At 37.7% G+C, this 27,029-nt stretch overlaps 1 protein-coding gene across 1 annotated transcript; it reads left to right on the forward strand.

The window, feature by feature from the left end:
• Positions 1-324: 324 nt before the first annotated feature.
• LOC112576717 (CCR4-NOT transcription complex subunit 1-like) lies at positions 325-25,777 on the forward strand. The gene is given in 29 exon segments (XM_025259385.1): positions 325-539; positions 918-965; positions 967-1,059; positions 1,239-1,418; positions 1,706-1,822; positions 2,071-2,181; positions 3,586-3,780; positions 4,050-4,151; positions 4,578-4,703; positions 5,468-5,608; positions 6,132-6,287; positions 8,646-8,786; positions 9,118-9,222; positions 9,575-9,688; positions 9,867-10,175; positions 10,960-11,108; positions 11,510-11,720; positions 13,730-13,797; positions 13,974-14,211; positions 17,200-17,472; positions 18,350-18,513; positions 18,958-19,075; positions 19,488-19,589; positions 20,050-20,307; positions 20,872-20,940; positions 21,335-21,512; positions 21,986-22,118; positions 22,782-22,916; positions 23,549-25,777. Coding segments are annotated over 29 exon segments (4,335 nt in total). The 5' UTR covers positions 325-326; the 3' UTR covers positions 23,637-25,777.
• Positions 25,778-27,029: the final 1,252 nt, after the last annotated feature.

The following is a 27,029-nucleotide window of genomic DNA, read 5'->3' on the forward strand; positions in this document are numbered from 1 at the left end:
CCATAATTCACTAATGCTAAGAAAACCTGATATTTGTTAGAGTTTTTCGATTTGTTGAGGAGTTCTACGTAGCTCACGTTTAATTTTTTTGCTTGTAATGGCACCTTAGTTTGTGCAGGTGAACTAATAATCTTGCCTTGACTTTTTTTTCAGTACATTGAATATGGAGCTAGAGGACAAGAGCCACCCTTGCCAAGGCCCCCGGCTCCTCATTATCCGCCTTCCCCCCCGGAGACAGCGAAAAAAGGGCTCGTCTGGGTTGTCCTCCCAGCATTCCGTTGATTGCTGCAGTTGCGTCATGAGATTGATCTCACGTATGCACCCCAATGGACTGGCATGGTTCCACTCTGGCACAAGGCAGCCTGGGCCTCCAAGGTGCATTGGGTGGCCCCACTGGGGCTACCTCCGCAGCACCGGCTCCTGCTCCTGTCCAGGTGTCTGCATCTCAGGCTCAGCCTTCACAGCCTCCAATAGCAGCAGCTGCAGCAGCAGCTGCAACTGCATCCACTGGTACAACAGCTATGAGAGCCTTTCCAAAGGTATAACATCTGTTATTCTACTGGTGGTGAGACGAAGTGGGGATTTAAGTTATATTTATCTACTCGGTCCATGTAACTACTTACTCTTTTTCACCTTCATTGTGTATGGCTTGAGGATTTTAAGCTTGTTCTATGGCTAAAGTGTTGAAGCTGTTTGGTATTTATTTCTGAGTTTACTGTGATGTGGATCATGCATGATTCGTATCGTCTGGAGTTGGAGGGGAATGCAGTAAAGTAATAGCAAAAAAACAATGCCTAATTATGAAAAGAGCACATAAAACAGAATCAGTCACAAATGAAATTACCATATAAAAGGCATCCACTGTTTTTTTGTTTTTTTTCCTCTCTCTCATCCGCCCCCCCACCCCCTGCTCTCAGCCTTCTATTGCCACTGCAACAACATTGATTGCGCTGTTGCCGGACCAGTGCAGGAAAGAAGGAAAATCTTGCCACAGAGCCTCTTCAAGACAAGGTCTTCTTTATATTCAACAATCTTTCTCTTGCCAACATGTCACAGAAGGTAAGTTTTTCTTCATAGCAGGCTTAAAGAAACTTTCTATTTTAAAATGTAAGTTTTTACATCCTGATAATAGATTCAAATATACTTATATATATTATAAATTCAAAAATACCTTGTTTATATACTATTTAAATGAATGTTGTTTTAGTCCTGAGTTAATTTTGCTGCAATTTTCACAGGGTGAGGAATTAAAAGAGCAAGTTGCTGATGAGTTCATACCCTGGGTGTCTCAGTACTTGGTAATGAGACGTGCCAGCATTGAGCCCAACTTCCACACCTTGTATTCTTGTTTTGTTGATGTTCTTAAAATCCACACACTTACGCAAATGGTCATCAAGGAGACTTACCGCAACATCAAGGTATTTCCTTTGAAAGCATTATTTATTCTTCTTACATATGCAACTCTGACATCACTTACCTTATAGCTTCGGTGTGAAAGTATGGAAGAAAATTACTTTGAGAGATTCTGTGAAGACTTTTTGATAATGAAAAATATAGAAGGACTTGTGTTTAGTCCTACATTTTTTTTTTTAATTGTAGCTTGATGTCTGACAACATAGACACCATAGTAAAGAGATGAAAGGGCAGATTTATGCCTTTTGTCAGCCTGCTATTAATACATGTAATTGTTATCTGCATGTGACAGGTCTTGCTGAGAAGTGACAAAGGTGCCGCCAACTTTTCAGACAGAACTCTTCTGAAGAATCTTGGTCATTGGCTGGGCATGCTTACGTTGGCAAAAAATAAACCAATACTTACAGTTGTAAGTAGCTAGTGTGTGCTTTAAAATGCAACACTTTCATTTTTCAAATTGCCGTTGGACAGGTTATACAGGGAAACCCCACCTTTCACTCCACCCCTTTTTTGTGCCAGTTAAAAAATCTGGTTTTTGAACCATTTGGTAGTTTGGTTTATGTTGTTTTTTGTTTTGTTTTTTTTAAAGTAAGACTAAGCAAGAGCTTTAACCTTGTCACCTAATTGTTTCTATTCAAATGGACTTTGATTTTGCAGGACATAGATCTGAAAGGGTTGGTGTATGAGGCATATCAAAAGGGTAGTCAAGAGCTGTTGTATGTTGTTCCTTTCGCTGCTAAAGTGCTGGAGTCCTGTTCAAAAAGCAAGGTGAGTAAAGTGTTGGTAAATGTGTCTATGTATTGCCATAATGGGAATTTTGAAGCTTCTGTACTGTCAGATCTTGTTTATGCATGATTCCCACCTTGCACCCTACCATTTCATAGTGCATAAACTCTGTGCCTTCAGATTCTTAAGATGATGTAGATTTTAATTGCATTTGCCTTAAGCTCTTAGCCACTTTCACAGTTTCCTGCATCTTGCCAAAGTAGTAATTTTAGATAGTGGGTAAAGGAAGCAAAGCAAACCAATGGAAGTCTGGTTAATGTGTGATAGAGTCATGCACAGTCAGACTTTTCCACTGTGCTGGCGGAAAGAACATTTGTCGTACGTTACAATCACCACCTTTCTTCCCATTGAGGAGTACTAGATAGAAGAGTTGGAGCATTTTGAGAATAAGTCGTTTATACTCATTTCAACAAAAGATGCACAGCAGTTTACCCATGAACAGCATATTTATTGATCAGCACATCTATAAGCGTAATTTAATAATGATGTGGGCTTTTCATATTTAAATAGGTTTAAAGCAACAATGATTATTTCAGTGTGTTTTGCACAATATATTTTATGTAGTTAAGTGATGTGCAGACTCTTCTTAATACAAGGTAAATTCTGTTTTCTCTTTTTCGCCCGTGTGTATGTAGGAGGGCCATCGGTCAAAACTGTAACAAAAAGTATCATTTCTTTATTATTCTCTTTATATATATAGAGGCTTTGGCAAGCATATCTCAGCAAAATTTGAAGGCAATAGGCAAAACATCACTCTGTACATTTATCTGTTTCTCCAACGATTCGTTTCTGTAACAAAGCAAAATTAACAGTGTGGCAGCTTTATGGATATTGATGTATATCTTGCAAGATTGCTAATCTTTATGCTTAAAGGTTACCTTCGCCAGTTATTTCGAAATCTATGCCTGCCGTTACTACATGCATCTTTCATTCTAAGAAGTTCGAAGGGGTGGTTTTGCTCGTCGAGACTCTTTATAGCCGCAATGTAACTTTTTGGATATATCTAAATAAACACAGGTTATCTTTGTGAACACGTTGACCACATGGTGTTGAGTTTGCTGTCAGCAGGAATTAAGTTTTTTATGTCGCTTACAACATGACCAGAATTTTGGTCTTTCAAGTTTTTAGCATTTGCCAACTAGAAGGCAACTTTTCTCCTGCTGTTTTTAATTTGAGGCTGTGGCAGTTTATAATGCTACTGTGATCTTTTTGAATTAATTTTTTATTTTTTTTTTTAATCAAAGAAGCTAAATGGCTGACCCCTGTATCCGCTTTAACCACCGACCCGTGCATACTGCGCATGTACTGAATAATTTACAAAATACCCTCATTCAGGTGTTTAATGTGTTAAGTACATTGAAGACAACAGGAATTGTGTTCATCCAGGTGTTCAAAGTGCCTAATCCTTGGACCATGGCCATGATGAATGTGTTGGCTGAGTTGCACCAAGAGCAGGAACTGAAGCTCAATCTCAAATTTGAGATAGAGGTGCTGTGCAAAACCTTGGGACTTGATGTCAATGAGCTCAAACCAACAACCTATCTCAAGGATCCCACACGCATGCCTTCAATTGAACACCAGGTATGTTCTGCACCCCACCCAGACTGTTGAATTGGGACCTTGCGTGTTTTTCTGTTAGACTTTAGCTGTCCTAGATCAGTATTTAATGGCTCACAAAAGAAGCTTCATGTGCCTACATCATTTTTTAATAGCTTTTGTTTCTTTATTTTTTTGTGCAAGTATTTGGTGCCAGATTCATTCACTACTGCTTTACTATGAATGTATTGTATTTTTTATCTCTGCTGGAAGTCTGATGTCTGATATTTTGCCATTATTTTGTTCAATCTCAGCTTTCAGCACCAGTACCAAAGGAGGTTCTTTTGCCACCAGATGACATTCCTCCTCCCACACAGCCACCTCCAAGCCTCTCTATGCCTTTCTCTATAAGCCAGGTAATTATTTTATGAGAAGGCAATGAGTGCACAATAAATATATGGTGCTTTTTTCAATTTCTTATTCATGATTGTTGCCCATAAAAATTACAGACAGGATAAAAATGCACTTTTGCTGCAAATACATAGTTTGGTTTCTTGTTTCAACAGTTCTCTCCATAAATTTTTAAAGATGGCAGAAATAGGAAGACATTTTAATCAGACCTTAAAATAGATCATGACTAGAACTAAAATTTTAAAGACAAAAGTTTGTGACTTCAGTAGGGTTTTAGAACTAAAGGAAGTAGCAGGAGCAAGTGCAAGTGTTTATTTTATATTTTTTTTTTAAAGCTCTTGTAATAAATTAATCTTGAAATTTGCGACAAAGTTTGGCACTTAACCAGGGTTAGTATAAACTAAGGAAATTCTTTTGAATCTTTTGACCAGGTACCGGTCTCTATGCCGCCTCCTGTCCCCATGCCAGCTCTGCCTCCCGCAGTTGGCTATCCTAACTACGATTCCATCAACACAAATATGGCTACTTTCTCTCAGCAGCTTATTTTCAGTGACAATGTATGTTTGATGGTACTGATTTTAACTCCTTCAGGTTACATTGTATCCCCATTATTGAAAACTTGACCAGTAGTATTTAAAAATTTATACCTATTAGCCTATAATAAAGGCAGCAATCGGTGACTGTTTTAAAGAGCATTTTTAAACATTTACCTGGTATGACTTTTAAGAATGATAGTTTTTGTTTTCTTGTACTAATTTTAAATGAAAGATGGTAACAGAACGGGTTCAGAGCTCAAAACGGGAAATATGTCAAAAAGGTAAAAATTAACAGAAAGATTATAAATTTATACAATATATACAAACATAAAGTGCCAAACACTCATTTTATTAGAATACACATTAGAATTCAAATATTACTCTTTTCTTGCATTTTCGGTTAATGTACATGTCAAATTGAAGAAAAAAAAAACAGTAAACTTCCGAGATATGATGCTTTTCAAACTGAATCACTGTCTGCTTTCAGAAATAACAAAATACCTTTTTGGTTAACTTTTTCAGATTTCTAAGGGAAGTAATTTATACAATAGTTCCTAAATGTACCAACAGTTTCTTCCCTTACTTATTTATTTACGCTCAATATCTGGTTTTCTTATGCTTCCCTCAGCTGAGTGGCATGACTACACAGAGTTAAGTTTTCTGTTGCTTTCTCTTATCATGTCTGTTTCTTGAAATAACATTTAAACACATCTTGAATGCAAAGAGAAGGGGGAAGATTTGTATTTCAATTCTATGAAGGTCATATTTTTACTTTGGGGTGGTAGCACCCTCTTGTGCAGGCTAACCCTATTCTGAAACAAGTTATTCGACCCACCATTGAGCGAGCTGTTACTGACCTGATCCTTCCTGTTGTGGAGCGCTCCATCAAAATTGCACTAACCACTTGTGAACAGATTGTCAAAAAAGTAAGTATCTGGGGGCATGACAGCAGTTTTTCAGAGAATCATCTTGATGGTTTGCAATTTTAAATATGCGAAAGAATTATTTACCTAGAGAATAAGAACATTTGGAAAGTAGGTTGGAAAAAGTGTTGACAATACATGCCTATTAAAAGAGTTTCTTATGGTGTGATGTTACCGCTAGCAGTTTAGGAACCAATGACACTCTTGAAGAAAAACTGTCAACCCTAAAATAGTTAAAAGCTAATTCTGAAAGAGTGAAAATATCGTTAACTGGTAAAGTAATGAACACCCATATCTGTGAAGAGTATTATCAGAATATAACTGGTGCAGTTGCAGTTTATTGGCTGCAAATTCTATAACTATCCTTCTCCCTGAGCCACAGAAAGAAACTGATCGTGACAATCATCTGTAAATTTTACATGTGTTTGTTTTGCCAAGGTGCCAAAATACTCATTACTTGATGGTGGAAGTTTTAAAACAAAAAAATCAGTTATTGGTGGTTTTGTTTTTTGTTTTATTTTTGTAGGACTTCGCTCTTGATCCTGATGAGAACCGCATGCGAACAGCTGCACATTGTATGGCACGGAACATCACGGCTGGACTTGCCCTGATCACATGTCGGGAACCTGTCATGGTGCAAATAGCAGCTAATCTCAAGCAAGCTTTCTTGACAGCTTTGAGGGTAATTATGCAAAGCAGTAGACCTGTTGGCTAAATGCCTACTGCCTAAATACATGTAAATGATTCTCATGACTTGCATCAATGCATTCTTTCTTTGTCATAAATAAACTTTTGATCCATTTCGTGAAAGTGGAACCATGTGATACGCACACAATGAGCAGATATGGCATGCAGGAAGCAGACAACAGTAAATTTTGCCTTTAGAAATCATTTTAAACAAGAGGGCAACTGGTTTTTAAAAGATACAGAGATGAAAGGGTATTACAAAATCCAAGTCCAACCATGCTATATTTATGCTGATGGATTTGGCAGGGTTAGATATGAAGTTGCCCAAGTTATATTGTCTTCGTGATGATCATGAACTATAAATAAGCATTTAAACAATAAATACTAGTGACGATAATTCAACTTAAGTAGGAGTAGAATATCTTTTGTGATGAAATAGTGTTTGCAATAAAATTTAACATGACATCTTTTTAAATTTCTTGCCAGTTGCCAATTGCTGATTCAAAAAGTGGTTCATATGAAACTATTTATATTATGCGAATATTAATGATTATTTGGTGTAGCGGCTATAGCTTATGAACAGATATTAAACCAATTGGCAGTGCATCCTAATAGAAGACTATTTCAGTTGATAATCCATGTGGTTTGAAAAATAAAATAAGCTAAGCTAGTCAGAAGAAAATAAAAATTTAATCTATAACTAAGGCATAGTTTAAGCAATTATAAAAAGAATTATGCAAGTATGTAGAATGTACTTGGAGTTTATTACAGTCATCTGAACAGCAAGATTTAAAAAAAAAAATGTGGTGGAATTGTATAAATGCATTTCTGCAAGAAATATGATTTGTAAATTTTAAAAAGACAGTTCAGTTTTTAATTACTGGCAGCTTTTACATTGCATTATGGATATATATTTATGGAGCAAACTTTTCAGGGTAATGATTGTTAGTTTGTTGCCAAGAAAGCTATACACACCAATTTGAAATCTGCTCATTGATTAAATTTTCCAGCTGATTTTTTTTTTTTGTCTTTTTTTTTTTAATTTTACAAGGATTGTGGAAATTACTTGATTTAGTATCGTCTAAACTAACTTTCCATAAACAAACTGAATTATGGTTTGTATGAAAAAAAGAGAGAGGTTAGTAATTCTAGATTTTTGCTGTAGGTATCTTTTAAAATAAAATACTCCAGCTGATTTCCTGTTGAGGATTATCTGAAAAACAAAGATTGGTAAAAAAAAAAAAGCTTTTTTAACTCTATCGGTCCGGAAGGCTTATACTAGGTCACATTACCCTGTCCGCATGGAAATCCACCGCTTTCAAAAAATCATTAAAAAATAACTATAAGAAATAGAAAAAATTTTTAAATGATAATAAGAGATTGAACTTAGTAAAACAAAAATATTCCTACGTGAATCCTGCATGAATAGTCAATTTTTTGGTAATCCAAAGCAAATAAGGTAGGTGTAATTGAATTTTAAAAAAATTTTCACACAGGGATGCACAGAATATATCATGCTAGCACAAGTTACACTTCCAGGAATCACACTTTGATAACTGTATATAAACTTGAAATGATTAAACATTGTTCTTGTCCAAAAAAAAAATCAGATTGATTCATTTAATATTATTATTATCGGTACGCTAAGAAGGTACAGAGCGGCGCAAAAAAAAATCACTATGGAGCACCGAGTGCCTAATTTTCACCCGTGTTAAAAAATTTATATCTGTTAAACTACAAAAAAGACAAACATATGTGATACGCCATTTAAAAGAGCATTTTAAACACATTTGCGTGGTGTTAATTTCAAGAATTATAGGCTCTGATTTCTTGTAGTAAGCTCACATGAAAGATAGTAAATGTTTAGATTTCACAACCCGATCGGAATGTCACACGTCAGAAATTAAAGAAAATTTTTTACATGATATATACAAGCATAAAGTACCAAAAAAGATCATATTTTATTAGAATATACATTAGAATTTAATATTACTCACTGTTTTCTTCTCATTTTCTGTTGTTTGAGTAAAAATCCACGTCAAATCGAGCGACCCAAAAAATTTTCAATATGGCGCTCACGTGTAAACAAACTATACACTGCAGAAACCACGAGGAAACACATGATTGGTTGAATTATTCAGCCTTTAAAGGGAAGCAATCGTTGGAGGAACAAGTCCTAAAGGTTCCCGTGTTTTCTCCCTTGTTTATTCGCTTATTTACGCGTTGTACGTGTCTTAAAAAAAATACAACAATGCATCCCCCACCGGTGGGTGACCCGCACGCCTGATAAGCCGCGGTGAACTGCCACCGGTGTCCTCCACGGACCGAATGTCTTAATCTCTGTCTGTTTTAGAGTGTGGCACAGCAGCAGAAGGAGGTGATAGAGCAGACGGCACAGGTTATAACTAATGAGGTGATAGAATTTTGTTCGGCGTTCATCCAGAAAACAGCTGTTGAGAGATGTATCCCTGAGATAGATAAACGCTTGGCAACGGTAAGTTGAACTTTGGCCATTTAAAATGTAAAATAATTGTTGTTGCTTTTTGATTTGGATGAGTTTGAATATCAGTTTTAGAATGGGGTGGTCAAAATCAGACGCAGTAGCTTCAATATTTCGGTCTTTCATAAACACCTTAAAACACTTTATGCTTTCAGTTTTATTTTATGGGCAGACATTTTCCCAGGAAAGGTTAGATGTTTGTATTTGAGGTTTAGTTTACATATTTTAGTACCTGGCATGCAAACCACATTAATAATTTTTATTTTAGTTAATCCTATTTTTTTAGTCGTTATTTATATTTGACACACGCATTGGTTTTGAACAGGAGTTTGACTTACGTAAACATGCACGCAATGAGGGCCGCCGCTACTGTGATCCTATCATCTTGACATACCAAGCAGAAAGAATGCCTGAGCAAATAAGGCTTAAGGTATGTGGTTTCATATATTCTGTGTGTGTTGTTTCATAGTCTTGTTTTTTGTTATTTTTGTCAAGATGGGTTACTACTGTGAAGATGAACATTAACTATCAATATGCAGATCTTGAGATCCTGAATGAGTTGATCTTTCCATTTAAAAATATTTGGAAAATTTTGTAAGAAACATAAATATTTAGGGATCTTTTTATGACTCCTTTATCAGCCAACTTACATATGCATGGTTCCTTTGTTCTGATAGATTCTGGGAAACAGCAAGCCACATTAAAACTTTAGTAGATGTACAACAGGTTTGTGAAAGAGAAATGGCTTCATTGTAAAATAAAATTTTACTTTCCATGAACAGGTGGGAGCAGTCACACCTCAGCAGCTGACTGTCTATGAAGAATTTGCCAGGAACATTCCAGGATTTATGCCTGCTACACATGACATTTACCCTCCTAGTGTTAACAAGACATTTGTAAGTATCTGCAAAATATTTCATGATGCAGGCTGTAATACCTTTTGTCAATATGTTGACAATCCTTTTTCTTTTTTTTCTTGTGTTTAAGATATGCTATGCTTCTCTAAGGTGATATATCCAGTTCCAATATTGCTTGCAAGACAGAAGTCACTATAAATTTTCTCTATGCTTGCAGTTGCCACAGCAGCAGCAGCCCCCACCACCCCCTCCACCACCATTGCCACAACAGCAGCAGCAGTCCATGCCATCACTCCCACAGCAGCAGCAACAGCCCCCACCACCACCATCAGTTCCACCTCCACAGTTTGCCCCTGATGAAGTGCTGATCTATGATCGCATAATACGTGAACTGGAGCAGCACCTGCAGATTGTGTTAATGCTGCACAACAACCACATTGCCACCCAACTTCGCAGTCTGCTGGATACTGCTATACAAGCTCGAAATACCCGTGATTCACGTGCTGCCATAGCGCTTCTGCAAAAGGTGATAATTTGTGTGTGTCTCAGATATAGACAATCTAGTATTGTTTGTGTTAAGGTCAGGAGCGCCTGAGGAAAGTAGTGGTTTTGGGGTGTCGCAGTCAAATTCAAGATAACACCATATTTGCATACTTTAACATATAATAAAGCAGATTCTGGGGTGTTTTAGTTGAAAAATGTATGTTTTGATGCTGAATAAAATCATTTTTCACACCTGCCCTAATTTTATCTCTGAGCCTCTCGCTGATACTGAAAATGGCTCTTGTTTGAGCCTTGGTTACGCATGCGATGATCGCGGGAAGGCCGACTTGCTGTATACCGTTTGAACCGGCATTCTCTCCCCTAGCTCACTATGCATGTCATGGCTGATATTTGTTGATTCATTCCAACTCGGTTGCAATTGACGCATAGTTTGCTGAATATCGTCGTCTAATTTACGAGTGAAAAAAAAAAATCTTGGTGTGAGAAATATTCTCAGAAGTTGTAAAAAATGAAATGCAGCGACTTCACATCAAAATAAAACGAATGTTAGGAAATACCACATGCCGAAATGACATCGCGAGCATGTTCAAGTAATGACCGTTCCTGACGATTTAACGAAATTCTGACTGTAAAATCTTTTGTGTGTTTAAAAGTTTACAATTTGCAAATTTTTTTGTTATAATGAAATGCAGCAATGCGACATTCTGACAAGTTTATTTAGCTAATCCATAAATGCTTTAATTGATTCCTTGGCCCCCTCCCCCATCCACCTTTTTCACACAATAAATATACTTTGCTGTGTCCAGGCAGTGGAAGGGTTGCTGGATCAGTACTCTCTCTCGAGTATAAATGACCAGGAGCTGCTGCTACGTTTCCGTGAGTGCAACCTCTTGGTGCTCAAGGGTCTACAGGACAACAGTGCTTTTGGGAGTGCTACAAGCAAGGAAGTCACAAGGTAATCAACTATTACAGCTGGGAATGGGTTAATTCCTTGTCATCTTCATTAAGTACTGTCCATGATTTCTTCAACAACATGGTAACTTTCATACAAGCTGAAAACTTTAGCCTTTTTGACCTCCTAGAGTTTTTAACGGCCTTCACCACTGTATGTGTGGGAAGGGTGAGGGAAGGGGATGGTGGTGAAGGATGTATGCAGATGAATGTACGCTTCAGAGGAGGAGAAAAAGCAGAAGCAGCAGAAAGATGGAGCTGTATGCAAGTGTTTTTTGTTTGGTTTTTTATTTTTTCTTAAATTTTAACACGTTAGAATAGAATTTTGTTTTCTTTTTTGGCTGTATAATTGCCTGCAAGTTTCTCTATTGTTAACCATGCATTGGTTGTTTTGTCTTTTTTTAGATGCCTGCTTTCTTGCCACGAAGACTTCAGGTATAATATTGATGCAGTCGACATCCTCATCCGCAGTGGACTAGTCAGCCTTCAGCAGTATGATGCTTTTCTGTCTTCAGTCATAGAGAATGGACTTAACTCCGTTGCTGTCAGCTTTGCCATGCAGCTTTTGCAGCGTTTATGCATTGAAGAGAAGCATCCCTCAAATGGAATTTCAGAGGTCGGTAGCTTGTGCAGTTGTGTGGGTTTTTTTAATTTATTTTATGTGCTTGGTTATGTTAGACAAAGAACATTATCTCGCTGTTACAGGCTGAAACATTTAGATTTGCTATTGCATCTATAAGTGTATCACTTTTTACACTTTTCGAAAGAGAAATGAAATTTTTCCACAAGTGGAAATGCAAAACTTGTGCTGTTTTGGTTAGAAATGTATGCTGTTTCTTTATCCTGCTCGACCCAGTCAACATGATGTGATTGTTAAGGTAGCCAGGGATGCTGCCTGCCCTAGAAAGAGTCATGATCATGTACTCAGAGTGGTCCCCCCACACACACACACACTCTTGGTCACTGGTTGCTTGACATAGCTCAAACTTTTGTGACTGTGTTCTTCATTCAAAAACTTGACATCACCTCCCTGCATAGAGGATGGAAGACATAAAAGTTAATATTTATTCCTAACCATATTAAAACTGATTTAACGTTAGGAACATCTCTGAGGTTAGGGATAATTTGGGATTGCTCAAAAAGATTGTAGCTTCTGTCAGAATATAGGAGAGCAAATCCATGTTGAACATTGGCATCGCTTTGAGATAGCCTTAGTTCCTGGCACGGCAAATCAACCAACCTTGAACAATGGCAGTGCTGCCTGTTCAAAGCCTTCCATAAGCGAGGCTATGAACGTTTATTTTGCTGACAGTGGCAGAAGAGGGAGAGGGTCCATGCTAATAGACCAAGGGGATAAAGCAAAACATTCAGGCGAAACTACACTGGATGAAAGCTAGTTTGGTATAAGCTGAGTAGACCTATATTTCACTTTGACAAGACCCTAGACAGCTTGCATTTTAAAGTTGGCTGGCTGGCTTGGCCAAATGGGTGGGATGAGGGGAGGAATAGGCTGCTCTAGAGCTAGGGAAGAGAATAGGGTCTCTGGGTTACCACAGATCTGAATAAACTGCCACACGCCACATAAGCTAGCAGCATTGCTTTGGTTTTTGAGTCCTGCAACCTAACCTTTTCAGATCATTGGGGGATGAGGTGTTAGAGACCTCACAGAGACCAGTTATCATCTGGAAAATAGCAAACATGGTCTTGCAGCTGGCTTTCTAAACAATGCTGACTTTCCCCATGTGTTAATACCTGTGAAATCAGAAGAGGAAGACTGACAGAGGGAAAGCACCTTCTGCTCTAATTTTTCTGGTAGATTCTGTCCCTTGGCAACTGTGAGCAGTTTGCTGCACAGTTGGCAGTGTCTTAGTTGTAGGCTACTTATTATGGCTATCTTCTCTTTATTTATGTATCAGGTATTGAAGCTGCGCCTTAATGACTAGAACTAAGATTTTTAACTGCTCACACTGGAAGCTACATCAGGTCAAGGTGTCAGGTGACCAGCAGTTAAATAGCACCACAATGAATTACAAAAAAATATTCTTTCTGGGGCTTTCCCTGGCTACCGTAACAATCATGCTATGTAGACTGGGTCAAATAAGATAAAGGCACTTGCTATACATTCCTATTATAATGAGTCCCACCCCCACTTGAATGTTGTCTAATTTGTAATCACTAGGAAAGAGAAGTATCTTACAGCAGTTTTTAAAAGCCATTTTTACATTGCATGTCACTTTGATCATTAAGCATAGCTCTGTCTGATTTCTGGATTTTAAAACCTGTTGAACTTTCAAATAGTTTGTGCTAGATTAGTTCTGCCATCTTGAATGTAAAAACAGTGTGCACTCTTCTGTTTAAAAAAAAAAATCCTATCCCCTATCAGAGGAGAGTAAATCCTGGTGCAGGTTCTTCCCTTTATATATGCTGAATTTAAAGTTTAAAATTTTGTTATCGTTGAAAATATAATCATTTGCTTTGGCCATTGAGGGAGTGGGGTGCAGATGATCATAATCAGGTTGAATACAAGTTATGTGTGAAGATATGGCAACTAATTTTTTTTTAAGAATAGGTTAAATGGTTGTCCTGCTTTGATAATTAAGGTCATTTTAACATTTGTTTTTGCAGTCTGACTTTCCCAACACTATTGAGACACTTGCATCAATAGCCTCCAGATCTCGAGGATCACCTGACGGGTTTGTGCTTGACACTTATGTTTGTGCTTGACACTTTATGCACTTACTTGCTTGACACTTAAAGATTACATTTTGATCTTCTGTGTTTGTTTTATTTCTACAATTATTCTAGTATTTTTATATTTCTTATGTTTGTGGGGTTTTGTTATTAAGAGGATTGCCCATTTTCCAAACAGGCTTGAATCTCTAGTCAACATGCTGCGTAACCCAGAATCCAATGGCATGCCAATAGACCGCACATCAGGCGGGCCCACATCCATGATGCAGTCAGGCATCTCACAGGCCCGTGAGTTTGATGATCCCCCAGGATTGCATGAAAAGACAGAGTACTTGTTGAGGGAGTGGGTGAACATGTACCATTCTCCAGCTGCTGGTCGCGATAGCACCAAGGCTTTTACTTGCTTTGTGCAGCAGGTGAGGCAACCATTTCTTTATGTTGGCTAATGAGACTGTAGGTTGATGGTTTACTTGTGAAGATATGTTACTTTGTTGTCTTCCTTTTTTTCTCTTTCATTTTATATATATATAAAATCATACTTTGATAGCTTGCTGCCCTCAGGTGCCAGTCTTGATTCCATCTTTCTTTGCCCTTTATTATGAACCTTTATTAATAATTGTGAATAAGGTATGGCAGTTTAAATGGTTAAGTGTGTCTTAACTGGGTGATATTTCATGGTCTGGACCAGGTTCAGTTGGTCAAAGGTTCATTCTTAAGGTCAGCGGTAAACTCTGAATATTTAAGGCAATATTTTAAATATCTTTAAGGGTTTTTTTTAAATATAGAGCAACAAATACTATCTTGAGGAATATTTTTCTGCATGTAAGACCTTGCATTGAAAATGTAAATCGGAGAAATTCAAGTTTAAAGAATAAATAAACATATCTTGTATCCGATCATTTTTGTAAAATATATTTCAGTATTTTTATGCTACACTTGGCATGTTACTATATAATTTAAGGCTATTCTAGTATGCCAGGACTATAAATTTCACCTTAACAGCTTTTGGAAACCATCAGCTTGTGTTCTTTTCTTTGTTTTCAGTGTCTATGTTTCAAAAAAATGCCTTATGATATGCTTGCCTGCATTAGATTAAGCAGTGCTTTACTTAAGCAGCGGGCACACGAGAAGCCAAAAGCACGAAACTTTTCCAAAGCAACCCTGCTTTTCCTGCTTGCCGTGTGACCAACACTGCAAGCTTCACAAGCCTGCTTGGCTTTAGCTTGCGGCCTGCTTCGCGCTTTAGAACCTGTTCAACTTTTCCACGCGTTTCCACATGGCTGTGAAAGCAACAGGGCCTCTGGCAAACCTCAGCGAGGACCAGTCCGTTCATTTGATCGAATTAATTAACTTCTTTTTCTCTCCTTCCTTTTCTTTTCCTTTATTTTAATAGCCAGCCATAGCACAATAACATGCAGTGTGTCCGACATTGTAGTGAACAAGGGACGCGACTCTCGCACAGTGCTTCGTTAGTGCTTCGAAACAGCGTTCGTGTGTGTGACCAGCGGCCCCCCACAAGCCAGCTTATCAAGCAGCCTGCAAGCGGGCTTGGAAAAGCGCTGCTTCGAAAGCCAAGCTTGCAAAGCCGCTTTTGGCTTCTCGTGTGTCCGCACCTTTACATTCCATGCAAACTCACTTATTTGTTTTAATGGTCTATTGTTCATTGTCACAGTATTAATAAGAAATTGACATTTTTCTTCACCACATAACCTGATTTATTGAAAACTCCACCAGGTAGCTGATGCTGACGCATCTGTTCAGTTTTCATTTTTATGTAATCGGGAACAAATAGTTATAGAAAACAGATGTCTATCAGAAAGCTATTATAATTTGTTCCGTCACTAAAACAGGATGAGGAAAAAGATCCAGAAATGTTAAATATATCATTAAATAAGTGTCATTGTGTGAAACAGGTGGGTGGGGCGGGGGCCAAGGAATCAATGAAAGCATTTATGGATTAGTTCAATAAAATTGTCAGTATGTCGCATTACTGCATTTCATAATTATAATAAAAAAAACTTTTCAATTCGTGAACTTTTAAACATAAAACAGATTTTACTGTCGGAATTTTGTTAAATCGTCAGGAACGGTCGTTACTTGAACCTCATCGCGATGTCATTTCAGCACGTGGTATTTCCAAACTCGCGTTTTATTTCGCTGTGAAGTCGCTGCATTTCGCTTTTTACAGTTTCTGAGAATATTTCTCACACCAAGATTTTTTTTTTCACTTGTAAATTAGACGATATTCAGCAAAATATGCGTCATAGGCAACCTAGTTGTAATGAATCAACAAATGTCAGCCATTTTGGAGACCACGGAAGTGCTCATTGTTAGGGTTACGAACCAATCAGATCATGTCGTTTGAATTTTTTTTCAACGGCTACCACAATATAAGCCAATGGCAGCACACGATACGGAAAAGGGTGACCTGGTTTAGTTAAAACATCGCTTACAAACTATTAATTAGCATAGGCCTTTGAGTTGCATAGTGACCTAGGGGAGAGAATGTCGGTTCAAATGGTACACAACATGTCGGCCTTCCCGCAATTGTCGCATGCGTAACCAAGGCTCAGACAAGAGCCATTTTCAGTATCAGCGCAAGGCTCGGAGATAAAATTAGGGCAGGTATGAAAATGATTTTATTTAGCACCAAAACATACATTTTTCAGCCAAAACACCCCGGAATCTGCTTTATTATATGTTAAAGTATGCAAATATGGTGTTATATTGAATTTGTTCGCGACACCCCAAAAGTGCTATTTTCCTCAGGCGCTCCTGACCTTAAATAGCTCAAACCTATAGCTGATGCTCCCATGGATAGTGGTTGAGATTACTTTCTGCTAGCCTTTCTTCTTGTTATGATAAAAGGATGTAGCACAGTATCTTTGCCAGACATGAGCATTGGACTTTCTGCATTTTTACTACATTATCTATCTACATTGGTGTTATTTGAGTTACTTTAAATATATATATATGTAATGTTTATTTTGCTCCAGGCTTATGCTGTCACTTTTTTTTTTTTTTTTTTTCGTTCTCGCAGAGAACTGCTGAACACGTTACTGAAAGCTGTTACTTTTTGTTGTTTGCTGCATTAAACTTGAACACTTCACATCGTTACAGCATTAGAGCTTAAAAAACATGTTTCCTCATTTCTTCTGACACAGGAGCTCCAAATCAGCTGCAATGATCAATTAGTAGACAAGGGGTTACCTTTTTCCATCCAGAACCTGATTCAAGCATAACTGGGGTTCAGACCTCTCATTTTTCCTAGTTAAGAAAGAAACAATATTGATCACTCTGCCTTCTGGACTAGACCAAGAGGCATTGCCCAGTTAATGTACTGTTTTTATATCTCCATGGGCTGTAGCATTTTAATTTCAACCCTTGCAAACTTCTTGTCACAGTTTTCTGAAGTTACCAAACATCTCCTCTCAAAACAGATGCACCAGCAGAGCATCCTGAAGACTGATGAACTCATCACTCGCTTTTTCCGACTGTGCACCGAGATGTGTGTGGACCTGTGTTACAGAGCTCTTAGTGAGCAGACTCATAACCCTACTCTTGTTCGTGCTAAGTGCTTTCACACATTGGATGCCTATGTTCGTCTTATTGCTCTTCTTGTCAAGCACTCAGGTGACACAGCCAACACCATAACCAAAATCAACCTTCTGAATAAGGTAAACTGCTCTTTTATTTACATTTTTATGGTCATCTTAATTGACTTACAGGGGGTTTTGTGTTTGTTCTTTTTATTGTTACCTCTACTTATTTATGTTCATTATAAAATGTTCCCCTAGGATGTTTCTTGTGTGTTAATATGGAAAACATTGTGGTACCTGGTCAGTCAAACTTCTGTATTTACAGGGGTTAGGGGTGCAGGATCCATACAAATGTGGAATATCTGTGAATAACTTTAAGCCCTTTTGTTCCTTAACTCTTAATACTGTTGACTCTATTAAACATTCAAAAAGTGAAGCAAACAATACACTAGGCATGTTAAAATAAACATACTTGTTGACTAATTTTTTTTTTTAAGTTTTCTTTACTGCAGCTAGTCTCCATACATTGTTTGCATTTTCCATCAAAACTAAAATTACATTCTCTTCTAATGACTATTGGAAAATAATCAAAACTGCAACGGTGAAATCTGTGAATGAGGAGAAACTGTAGTGGAAGCCAAGGAATGGGGAAATGAACCTGGTTACATGAGAAATGTGACATTCCTGTCTTCTGTTGTGTGGCCAGATAGTCCTTCTCATAGCCCTTTTTCCATATGCTATCCTCTACCGGCAGCACATGTTTTCCTCTCAAGTGATTGGCTTCACTAACCATTTGCAGAGTCACTACTTCTGAAAATAAATTTACTTTAAAGTCATGGTCATCATCAACCTAACTGTAGACAAACATGTATTTATGACTGAATTTAACGTTGAGGTTACTGGATTTATTTATCTGGTCAGCTGTGAATGAGATTTGTTTGTTTAGAACATTTATATTGGAAATAGTTTGCACTCTGCTGCTGATGTTGAGACTTAATGGCTTTTCTTGGAGCAGGTGCTGGGAATTGTTGCTGGAGTGCTGCTGCAGGACCATGAGGTGCGTTACACAGAGTTTCAGCAGCTGCCATACCACCGCATCTTCATCATGCTCTTTATCGAGCTGAATGCACCAGAGCCTATTCTTGAGAGCATCAACTACCAGGTGTTGGCTGCCTTCTGGTGAGTGTGTCATGCAGAGAACTGGACTTCTCATTTTCCCTGGTTTTTATTCTTTGTTTGGTTGTTTTTGTGTGTGTTTTGTTTTTTGTTTTGTTGTTTTTTTTTTTGTTGTTTTTTTTTTTTGAGAAAGCTCATGCAAATTGTAAAATTATGAAACAAGGGATTTAGAATGTCTACAGTGTCTACATAATGAATCTAAAGAAACATGCTGAACTTTAAATTACTTCATTTGTAAATCAATCAACCATTTAACATGGATGCAGCCATTCCAGTCTGCTATTACATATATGCCAAAGAAGCCATCATTCTAATGTTAAAGACTGGGCTAGGTTGTTTTGTGGTTTGTTTTTTTTTCTGAGGGAACAACTTAATGCTGATAGGAGAAATATTTGTGGTATTCTTGAAGAAACTTTGGTTTGAAACAATAGATGAATTGTTTTTCAGCCAAGTTTTCCATATTCTGAGGCCAGCCAAAGCGCCAGGCTTCGCATATGCATGGCTTGAGCTGATCTCTCATCGTGTTTTCATCGGCCGCTTGCTGGCACTCACACCTCACCAGAGGGTAAGAAAAACATTACTGTGTGTTTGTCTTTTATTTCCTTTGAGTCATTAAACTTGCCATCTTTGTGTACCTTTGATATGTTTGTATTTGTGGGGAGAGACTGTCATAGTGGACAACAAATAAAAGTTTATATTACTCAATAGTTGTGCAGGTGGAAAGTATTGCTCTAATTATCCGCACATTTGCTTAGTACTTTGTTATTTTCCTCTGCATTTATATATAGTTGGGGCTTTTAGTCATGGAAGGGCTGAGGATGTGTGGTTTGCTCTGAATACACTAGAAGTGGGTTAGAGGTGTGACTGAGAGAGCATGATAAAATGTAAAGTGCACTTGTTTCCTGTAGTATGTTTTTGTGTGGTGGAGAACAGCACAATCGGTGTTTAATGACTCATCAGTGTGAATTTGTTCTTAGGGTTGGGGCATGTATGCTCAGCTCCTCATGGACCTCTTCAAGCTGCTGGCACCATTTCTGCGTAATGCAGACCTCAACAAACCCACACAGCTCCTTTACAAGGTTGTTAATATTTTGTTAATATTTTTTTCTTTTTTTTTTTCTTTTTTATTTTATTTTTATTTTTTTCCTTATGTACAAAAATGGTTAAATGATGCTCATTTTGAGTCATATTCCCTTGTACTCGGATACCTTCTGCCTACTCTTATCAAAGCTATTCAGTTTTTTACTTTAAATCACATCAGTTCTGATACTGGCTGAGGCTTTTTATTTTTTATTTTTTTATTATTTTTTTAAGTAAAGGCCATACAGGATGGATTCCAGTTGCAGTGAATAATTTCATTTTCTATAACTTTTGTCTTGTACGTCAATCACTTTCTTAATTACAGAAGTGGATTCTTTCACTTCCGTCCTTTTGTCAGCAGTTTAAGTGTATAAGCAGTAAAATGACTAGGTTACTTATGTCGTATTTCCTTATCAATGCATTAAAGTGCCCACTCTCATGTTCTGTTGTTGCGATCAGGGTACACTGAGGGTTTTGCTGGTGCTTCTCCATGACTTCCCCGAGTTCTTGTGTGACTATCACTACACATTCTGTGATGTCATACCACCAAACTGCATCCAGATGCGCAATCTGGTTCTTAGTGCCTTCCCTCGCCAGATGCGACTGCCTGATCCTTTCACACCAAACCTCAAGGTGGACAACCTACCTGACATTACCCAGGCACCACGCATCCTGACCAACTATGTTGGCATAATTCAGCCACCTTCCTTCAAAAAGGTTTGTCATGCATGCATATTTTACTGTGTATTTCATGCAGAAAAAACTGAAATGTACAACAGAGAAGGAGAAAAATGGGCATCTTCATCTATTTTTCTCCTTTGTGTGTCCCCAAAGTTCTTTGAAGGCTTTTTTTTTAATGCAAAAGGGAGGGGTTAAAAGTGTAATTTTTAATTTCTCTAATTTCCATTTTCGATGCAAGAGTTTAAATGTAAACACCATATCTCAAGATAGGCTTGTGTTAACAACATTCAAGTTTTTCAGTTTTATTTATAAAGGCGTAAACTGAAGAATGAATTTTGAATGTCCTGGTAGAAACATTAATTTAGCTGAAACTGACATTTGAAGAGAAAAACAAAATCCATTTGTTGAGTTTATGAGTGGGTACCATGTTTGACAATTCAGAGATATGGTCTAGGGAGGTCCATTTTCCTGCACAATGGGTTTATGTGAAAACAGTTTTTCTGCTCCTACCCTACTTTCATTATCCCTTTTTTTGGGGGGAGGGGGGGACGACATTATAGTAGACTGAATGTGTGAAACATGGGATGTGTTTTATTACAGGATCTGGAATCTTACCTCAAGACTCGCTCACCTATCACATTTTTGTCTGATTTGAAGAGCAATCTGCAGGTGAGTGCTGCAGTGAGATAGTGCTACTTGTTTAATGATTCTCTTGCTAAACAAAAAAAAAAGTTGGTAAGGTAGAAGTGCCGTAGCTCAATAGTGTTGGTAATCAGGGCATGGACCTGCTAGTGGTTGGTCATGCCTAGAGCATGGCCTGTAGAAACCTTCAATTGCATTTGATCGACCTTAAAGAAAAGATGAGTTTTCATGTGAGATTGTAGCTGACCTACAGCGGGTGAACAACCAAGCATTAGAGCTCTCCCTACATTTATTGTTCCTAACACAGAAACTCTACAAAGAAAAGAAATGCATATTATAAGCTATATTTTTTATGATCTGTATGTTCCTGTGATGAGCTTGGAAACATGATGCCTTTAATGGAGTCTTCTGTCTTCTGCAGTCTTCAGAATCTGGCTGCCATTACAACATCCAGCTGATCAACGCCCTTGTGTTGTATGTTGGCACTCAGGCCATCCAGCATGTGCACAGCAAGGGGCAGACGCCTAGCATTAGCACCATTGCTCCATCATCTCACATGGACATCTTTCAGAATCTGGCTGTTAATCTTGACACTGAAGGTCTGGGACTGCAGCACTACAGTTTTATATTACTATGAAATTATCTTTTACTTCACAATGTGTTCTGCCGCTGAAAGCATAATGCACGTTAAAATGTAGTTTTTCATATAGTTTGATGTAAAGATAAATGATATACATAATGGTTTACACACAGGGTTAGTCAAAATTATTTTAACACTTATGTGGACTATGGTATCTATTTCGCACAAAATTCCTGGTTTTTATGTTTTGAACATAATGGTGAACAGGTTGATATATATATATTATCTTGCACGGCATGTATAATGTATATTTTGTGAATAAATGGTTTCTGCCATTAAATGTGAACATAATTTTGACTAATCCTTTGTATATGAAATTTAACAATTAATAATTTACAAATGTTTCTGTCCTTCCCTACCTCTTCAATCCACCCCCAAATTCCCAACTAGGAAAGATGTAGTTTAGTAAAAGATTTTCTTTCCACGCTGCAGGTCGCTATCTGTTCCTAACTGCCATATCAAACCAGCTGCGATATCCCAACAGCCACACGCACTACTTCAGCTGCACGCTTCTTTACCTGTTTGCCCAGGCCAACACTGAAGCTATTCAAGAACAGATTACCAGGTTCTGTTCAGTTTTATTATTAATTTGTGCTAATGGAGCAGTACTCTAAACAATGTGTGCCCTTTTCCCATTGAAGTGGCAACTACTTGGGAAAAAAACTGCTTTTCATTCATCAGTTAAAAATCTATCTTAAAGCAGCCACTAGCAAAAGTGATTTAGTCTGTCATAACATTTGCATTAGCTGCACAGTAGAGCAGGAGAAAGATGTTCTTGGTTGTAGATAACTATGTAGGTTGAATGTATTTGCTGTTTTTAAACATTAATGAAAATTCCTCTGTGTGTTGTTTTACCTCTTTTGGGTCATTTTATCTTGAGCTACCTTGGAATGCATAAAATTCACCCCATTAAAAAAAAAAAAACAATGATAAGAAACCTTATAGGACAATTATAATTATAGATCAAAATTTGTTAAAAAAAATTTCCTACCTGAATCCATCCTAAAATCCCTCTTGACATACCACTATTTTTGCAAATCACAATGAAATAAGACATGTCATTTAGACTTCTAAAAAAAAATTTCTCATTTTTCATATTTGTCGATTTTACATCAGTTTATCATCATGGGTTTAAGGGAGGCTATGCAATTCTGAAATACAAAGCGAAAGTCAAGGGTCGGTCATTTAAGTAGGCAACAACCATCTATCTTGCTGTGAAATTTTACAGGGTTTTGTTGGAACGGCTTATTGTGAACCGACCACACCCATGGGGCCTGCTCATCACGTTCATTGAACTCATCAAGAATCCGACATACAAATTCTGGAACCATGAATTTGTGCACTGTGCGCCCGAGATTCAGAAGTAAGCTGCATAAAATTTTTGTTTTTACATCTTATTTTGATTTTATCAATGGCTTTTTCGCACATATACGCCTGAAATTGCACTTGCAATATTTTTGTTTACAGGGTTTGCTCATTCAAAAATGTGGTGGGACTGTTACATTGAGGATACCAGTGCAGTTTGTTCCCTTAACATGGGGTTCAGGTAGTTCAGAAGAAACTTGTCACGACTGATAATTAGAAGTAGAAGTACGGTCATTTTGTGTATCAAAAGGAAACTTATGGTTGGTACAATAAGAAAATTTACAGCATGATGTTATTTCTGCTGATTCTTAAATCCCTTCAAAGGAGCGACCAGAGCTAGTTTCACTTAACCCTGACCTACTTGAATGCCAATTTCAGAAAAGTGCATATATTTACTGCTGACAAATGGGTTAAAACATTTTCAAATATTTTTTTCTTAAGAACAATGAATTTTTCTAGGGAATGCTGGGTGCAGTTTTCTGTGGTGCTACAGAATTGGAAATCTGTGTAGTATCAGGATTGAGTTTCTCAGGTGTTGTAAAGATTTATTTGGACTAAAGTGCCCTGTACTTGAAGCAAATATTACAGAAATAATTTTGGGCATTAGGATTTTTTTTCAATCTGTCGTAGGTTGTTTGAGTCCGTGGCTCGTTCCTGCATGCAACCAAAGCAGACCAGTAATCTGAGGGACCCAGATAACCCTGCCGAGGCTCATTGAACCTCACCTGGAGCGTCAATAATCTGCTGTTTACTGGAATACCTGCATCAGGGTTCAACCAGCAGAGCACAAAAGAGCAACAGCTGAGCTAATTGCCTAGCTGATGCTGGTGCTTGGTAATCTCGAAGAGTGATGTTTCTGCCATTCTTCTCTGTGACATAACTTGTACATAAAGACTTATCTGTGAAAGCTGTGTGACTGTTTTGCAAGTGACACCTGTGACTTTGATGGGAAGGTATGCAGGAAAGGCATGTAACCGTTTTTAGATAGAATCCAATATCTGTCCTGATACATCCTCTAGCTTTTAATTAAGTGTGGTTTGAGGGCTCAGGAGAAACACTGCTATGGATGCCAGTGTTTAACTAGAAAATGTACAAGCCTTAACCCTGTTTCCCCTTCTTCCTTTATTTTTCAGTAACTGAATGTTATGTGGAAAGTTCCTTTCTTGAGCCTGGGTGCAGATGAGTCTTTTTCCTTAAATCTGCTGGTGTGAATCATTGGCATAAAATGCAATTAGCATCATGGCATTTCAGTTATGTACGGACACGCACAACTTGAGCATCTCGGTGGTAAGTCGTGCCTGGCTTGAGAAAGGAGGTAGAAGCTGGTTGAACAAGCATGCATGCCAAGCTAGACATTTGAATAAGATGTTGGCACTGTCATAGAGACATTTTTCCTGATTGTGTTGCCTTAACTGGAGTCAGGTGAAATCATGGGTGAAGAGCAGCTACTCTTTTTATCTTGTTACCTCTCAATATAAGAACATGTTTTAAAGAAATTGACAGTGCATTCGCTAACATTATTCAAGATCATCTTCAGAAAGAGGCACTAGTTGAAGTATGGGTGTTTAAATGGAGTATCTGTTTGATGAAGAATTTAGTTTCTTTTTATGCATACAAGTTCAGGATTTTGACAGCTAAGTTTTGCATTTATTAGAGCCCAAGCTCCTCTCTTCCCCTCACTTTCCACCCATCCTTTTAAAAGAAATACAAGTTATTTCTTTTGAATTATCATATACTCTTTGTTCACATTTCTGTTGGATAGCATTGTGGATTCTGAAACAGCACCACATGGCGTAGCCTACTTTTAGAATTTGTTTCCTGCTGTAGGAAATGGTACTGAATATCATTGCAACATTCGGAGAATCTGATTTCTTAGTTTCGAAATTAGTCTATGGGGAATGGAAACCAAAATGATATAATGGATGAACCAGCAAGACAAATTGTGTGCTTAGGTTATTTGATGCTATATGTGTGCCTTGAATTGAAATTTGTGCATCAGGTTTCAATCACCTAGATTTAGAGATGGAAATTTTTATCCTTTGCTGATTGCTACATTCTAATTGTAGAATAATGAATGGGAGGCCCTTTACTGAACTGTGGTCCTTTTTAAAAAATTCCTTAGGGATACACTTATCGTTAAGAAATTCCCCGAGCCAGCTGTTCATTTGGATTTATGTACACACCTGTGCATGTAATTAGCACAGCAGTACAATGACACAAAATAGGGCAGTTAGGTTGTGTGTGCAGACACAGGCACACACAATTTTCACTTGTGCTGTGGATCAACAACTGCTTCTAAGAGAAATTATTACTGTAATTATTATTGTGCTGAGTTATTTTGCATTTTTGAAATGAGAAATGGCATACCGCATTTGCTTTGGGTTAGAAAAGCATGCTACCTCCCTTTTCTTGCCCTTAGAGGCCACATCTTGGGGACGTTGGTGTGTTTGTCCATTTCTTTGGTGCTCACCATTGTAAAACAGTGCATGGAAGAGTAGCAGTCCTGTAACCAGATCATCTTATATTGACATCTACCAGCGGTGTGTGTATGTGTGTGCAGAAATGCAGAAATCTTTAGTGTAAATATTAGGTTTTCATCATACAAAAAGAAAAGAACTATCGGATCTTGTATATAGAGCAGTGAGTGTGGTTATCACTGATGTTTAAGCTGCGGATTCATGTTGTCTTCATGGAACAAGCGGGGTGATTGTTTCGCCAAAAGACTTTAATGACTTTCGTTTCTGGTGTTGGAGGTCTGCCAACAGGATACGATCTTGGGTAAAGACTAAATGTTCATTTTTTTTAATTGTTTGCCTTTGATGTGTGTAAATAAAGGTTTATTTTTCTTTGTGAAGCATACTTGCACCTCTCTTTATTCTGTACTTGTGCGTTTGAGAGAGAGAATCATTAAGATCCCCTTCACATCGCATATATTCTTGCAGGCTCCTAAAGATGGCACCGCCACATAACTGCAACTACATGATGCTTCATTTTATTCTCTTCACACTTGTCAGGAAAGAGGACATTGTTGTCTCTTTGTTATGAGTATTAATCCAAGATTGTGTTTAGTGTTCTTGCGGTTATGTTGTCACTGTCCTTGCAGGTCTCTTGCTATTACATTTCTCGCAACAATTTATGGAGACTTGAATATGATAAAGCATTTTATGAGCTGATTTACAACTTGCATTCTTCTCTTATGGAAACTCCAGTTGCACTACGAGTGGTAAGAAAAGTCATGGAAGATTCCAAGAACACAATTTAGTTGGACTGCAAAAGTATATTCTTCACATAAACGAGACAAAGGGACCTGTAAAGATTGTACATGGGTACTTTTGGACAAGGCATTGAAAGTAGAGCTACTAACTCAATTGTCATCAGGACTTCTCAAGCACTGGACACTGGCTGTTTGTGAAACCAAGTTTCCACCATTGAAGATTGAAATCCAGCCATATACTGGGAGGGCAAAAAAATGGAGTTTGACCAATTCATTAAAACTGACAAGAACTAAGCAAGTTTGTGTTAAGACTTCATCTCGCATCAATGGAGCAGCGAAAACAAAATGTTTCGGCAGCTGGTAAATTTGAAATAAACCAACTTTATCCAGATCTTTTCTACGCCAGGTATTGTCTCTCAATCTACGCTTTAAAATTGTAACTTTATTATTATTTTCATGGATTCTTGTCTGTCTTTAAAATATGTGTTCATTGGCTGCTTGTAGCGACTGGCTACGAGAATCTAATAACACTGAATAGCTACATGTCTGTTAAAATAAAAAAGATGGGTTGATATATGGGGACTACAGTGATGCGACATTTACACCAAAAATTTTCAGGGTTTGTGGATTGGTTCTGGTTCCGAAATGAAATAAGTTAGATAGGAAAACTTTGAACAAAAATAAGCTTGTTTTGTCGCTTTTTATTTTTCTTTGTTACTTTCAAGCAGTTCAAGAGAAGAACAGTGATGCTCTATACCCATAACACATGATCTACACCTGAAGCCATGACAGGGCAACACAATGACACCATAACTGGGTCGTTGTTGACATCCTTGTTATTGTTTTTAAAGAGTTGTATTTTGCAGTGAAGTAACTCGCTCAGATTTTGTGAAGTAG

This window comes from Pomacea canaliculata, linkage group LG12 (assembly GCF_003073045.1).
Source record: "Pomacea canaliculata isolate SZHN2017 linkage group LG12, ASM307304v1, whole genome shotgun sequence".
NCBI lineage: Eukaryota > Metazoa > Mollusca > Gastropoda > Architaenioglossa > Ampullariidae > Pomacea > Pomacea canaliculata.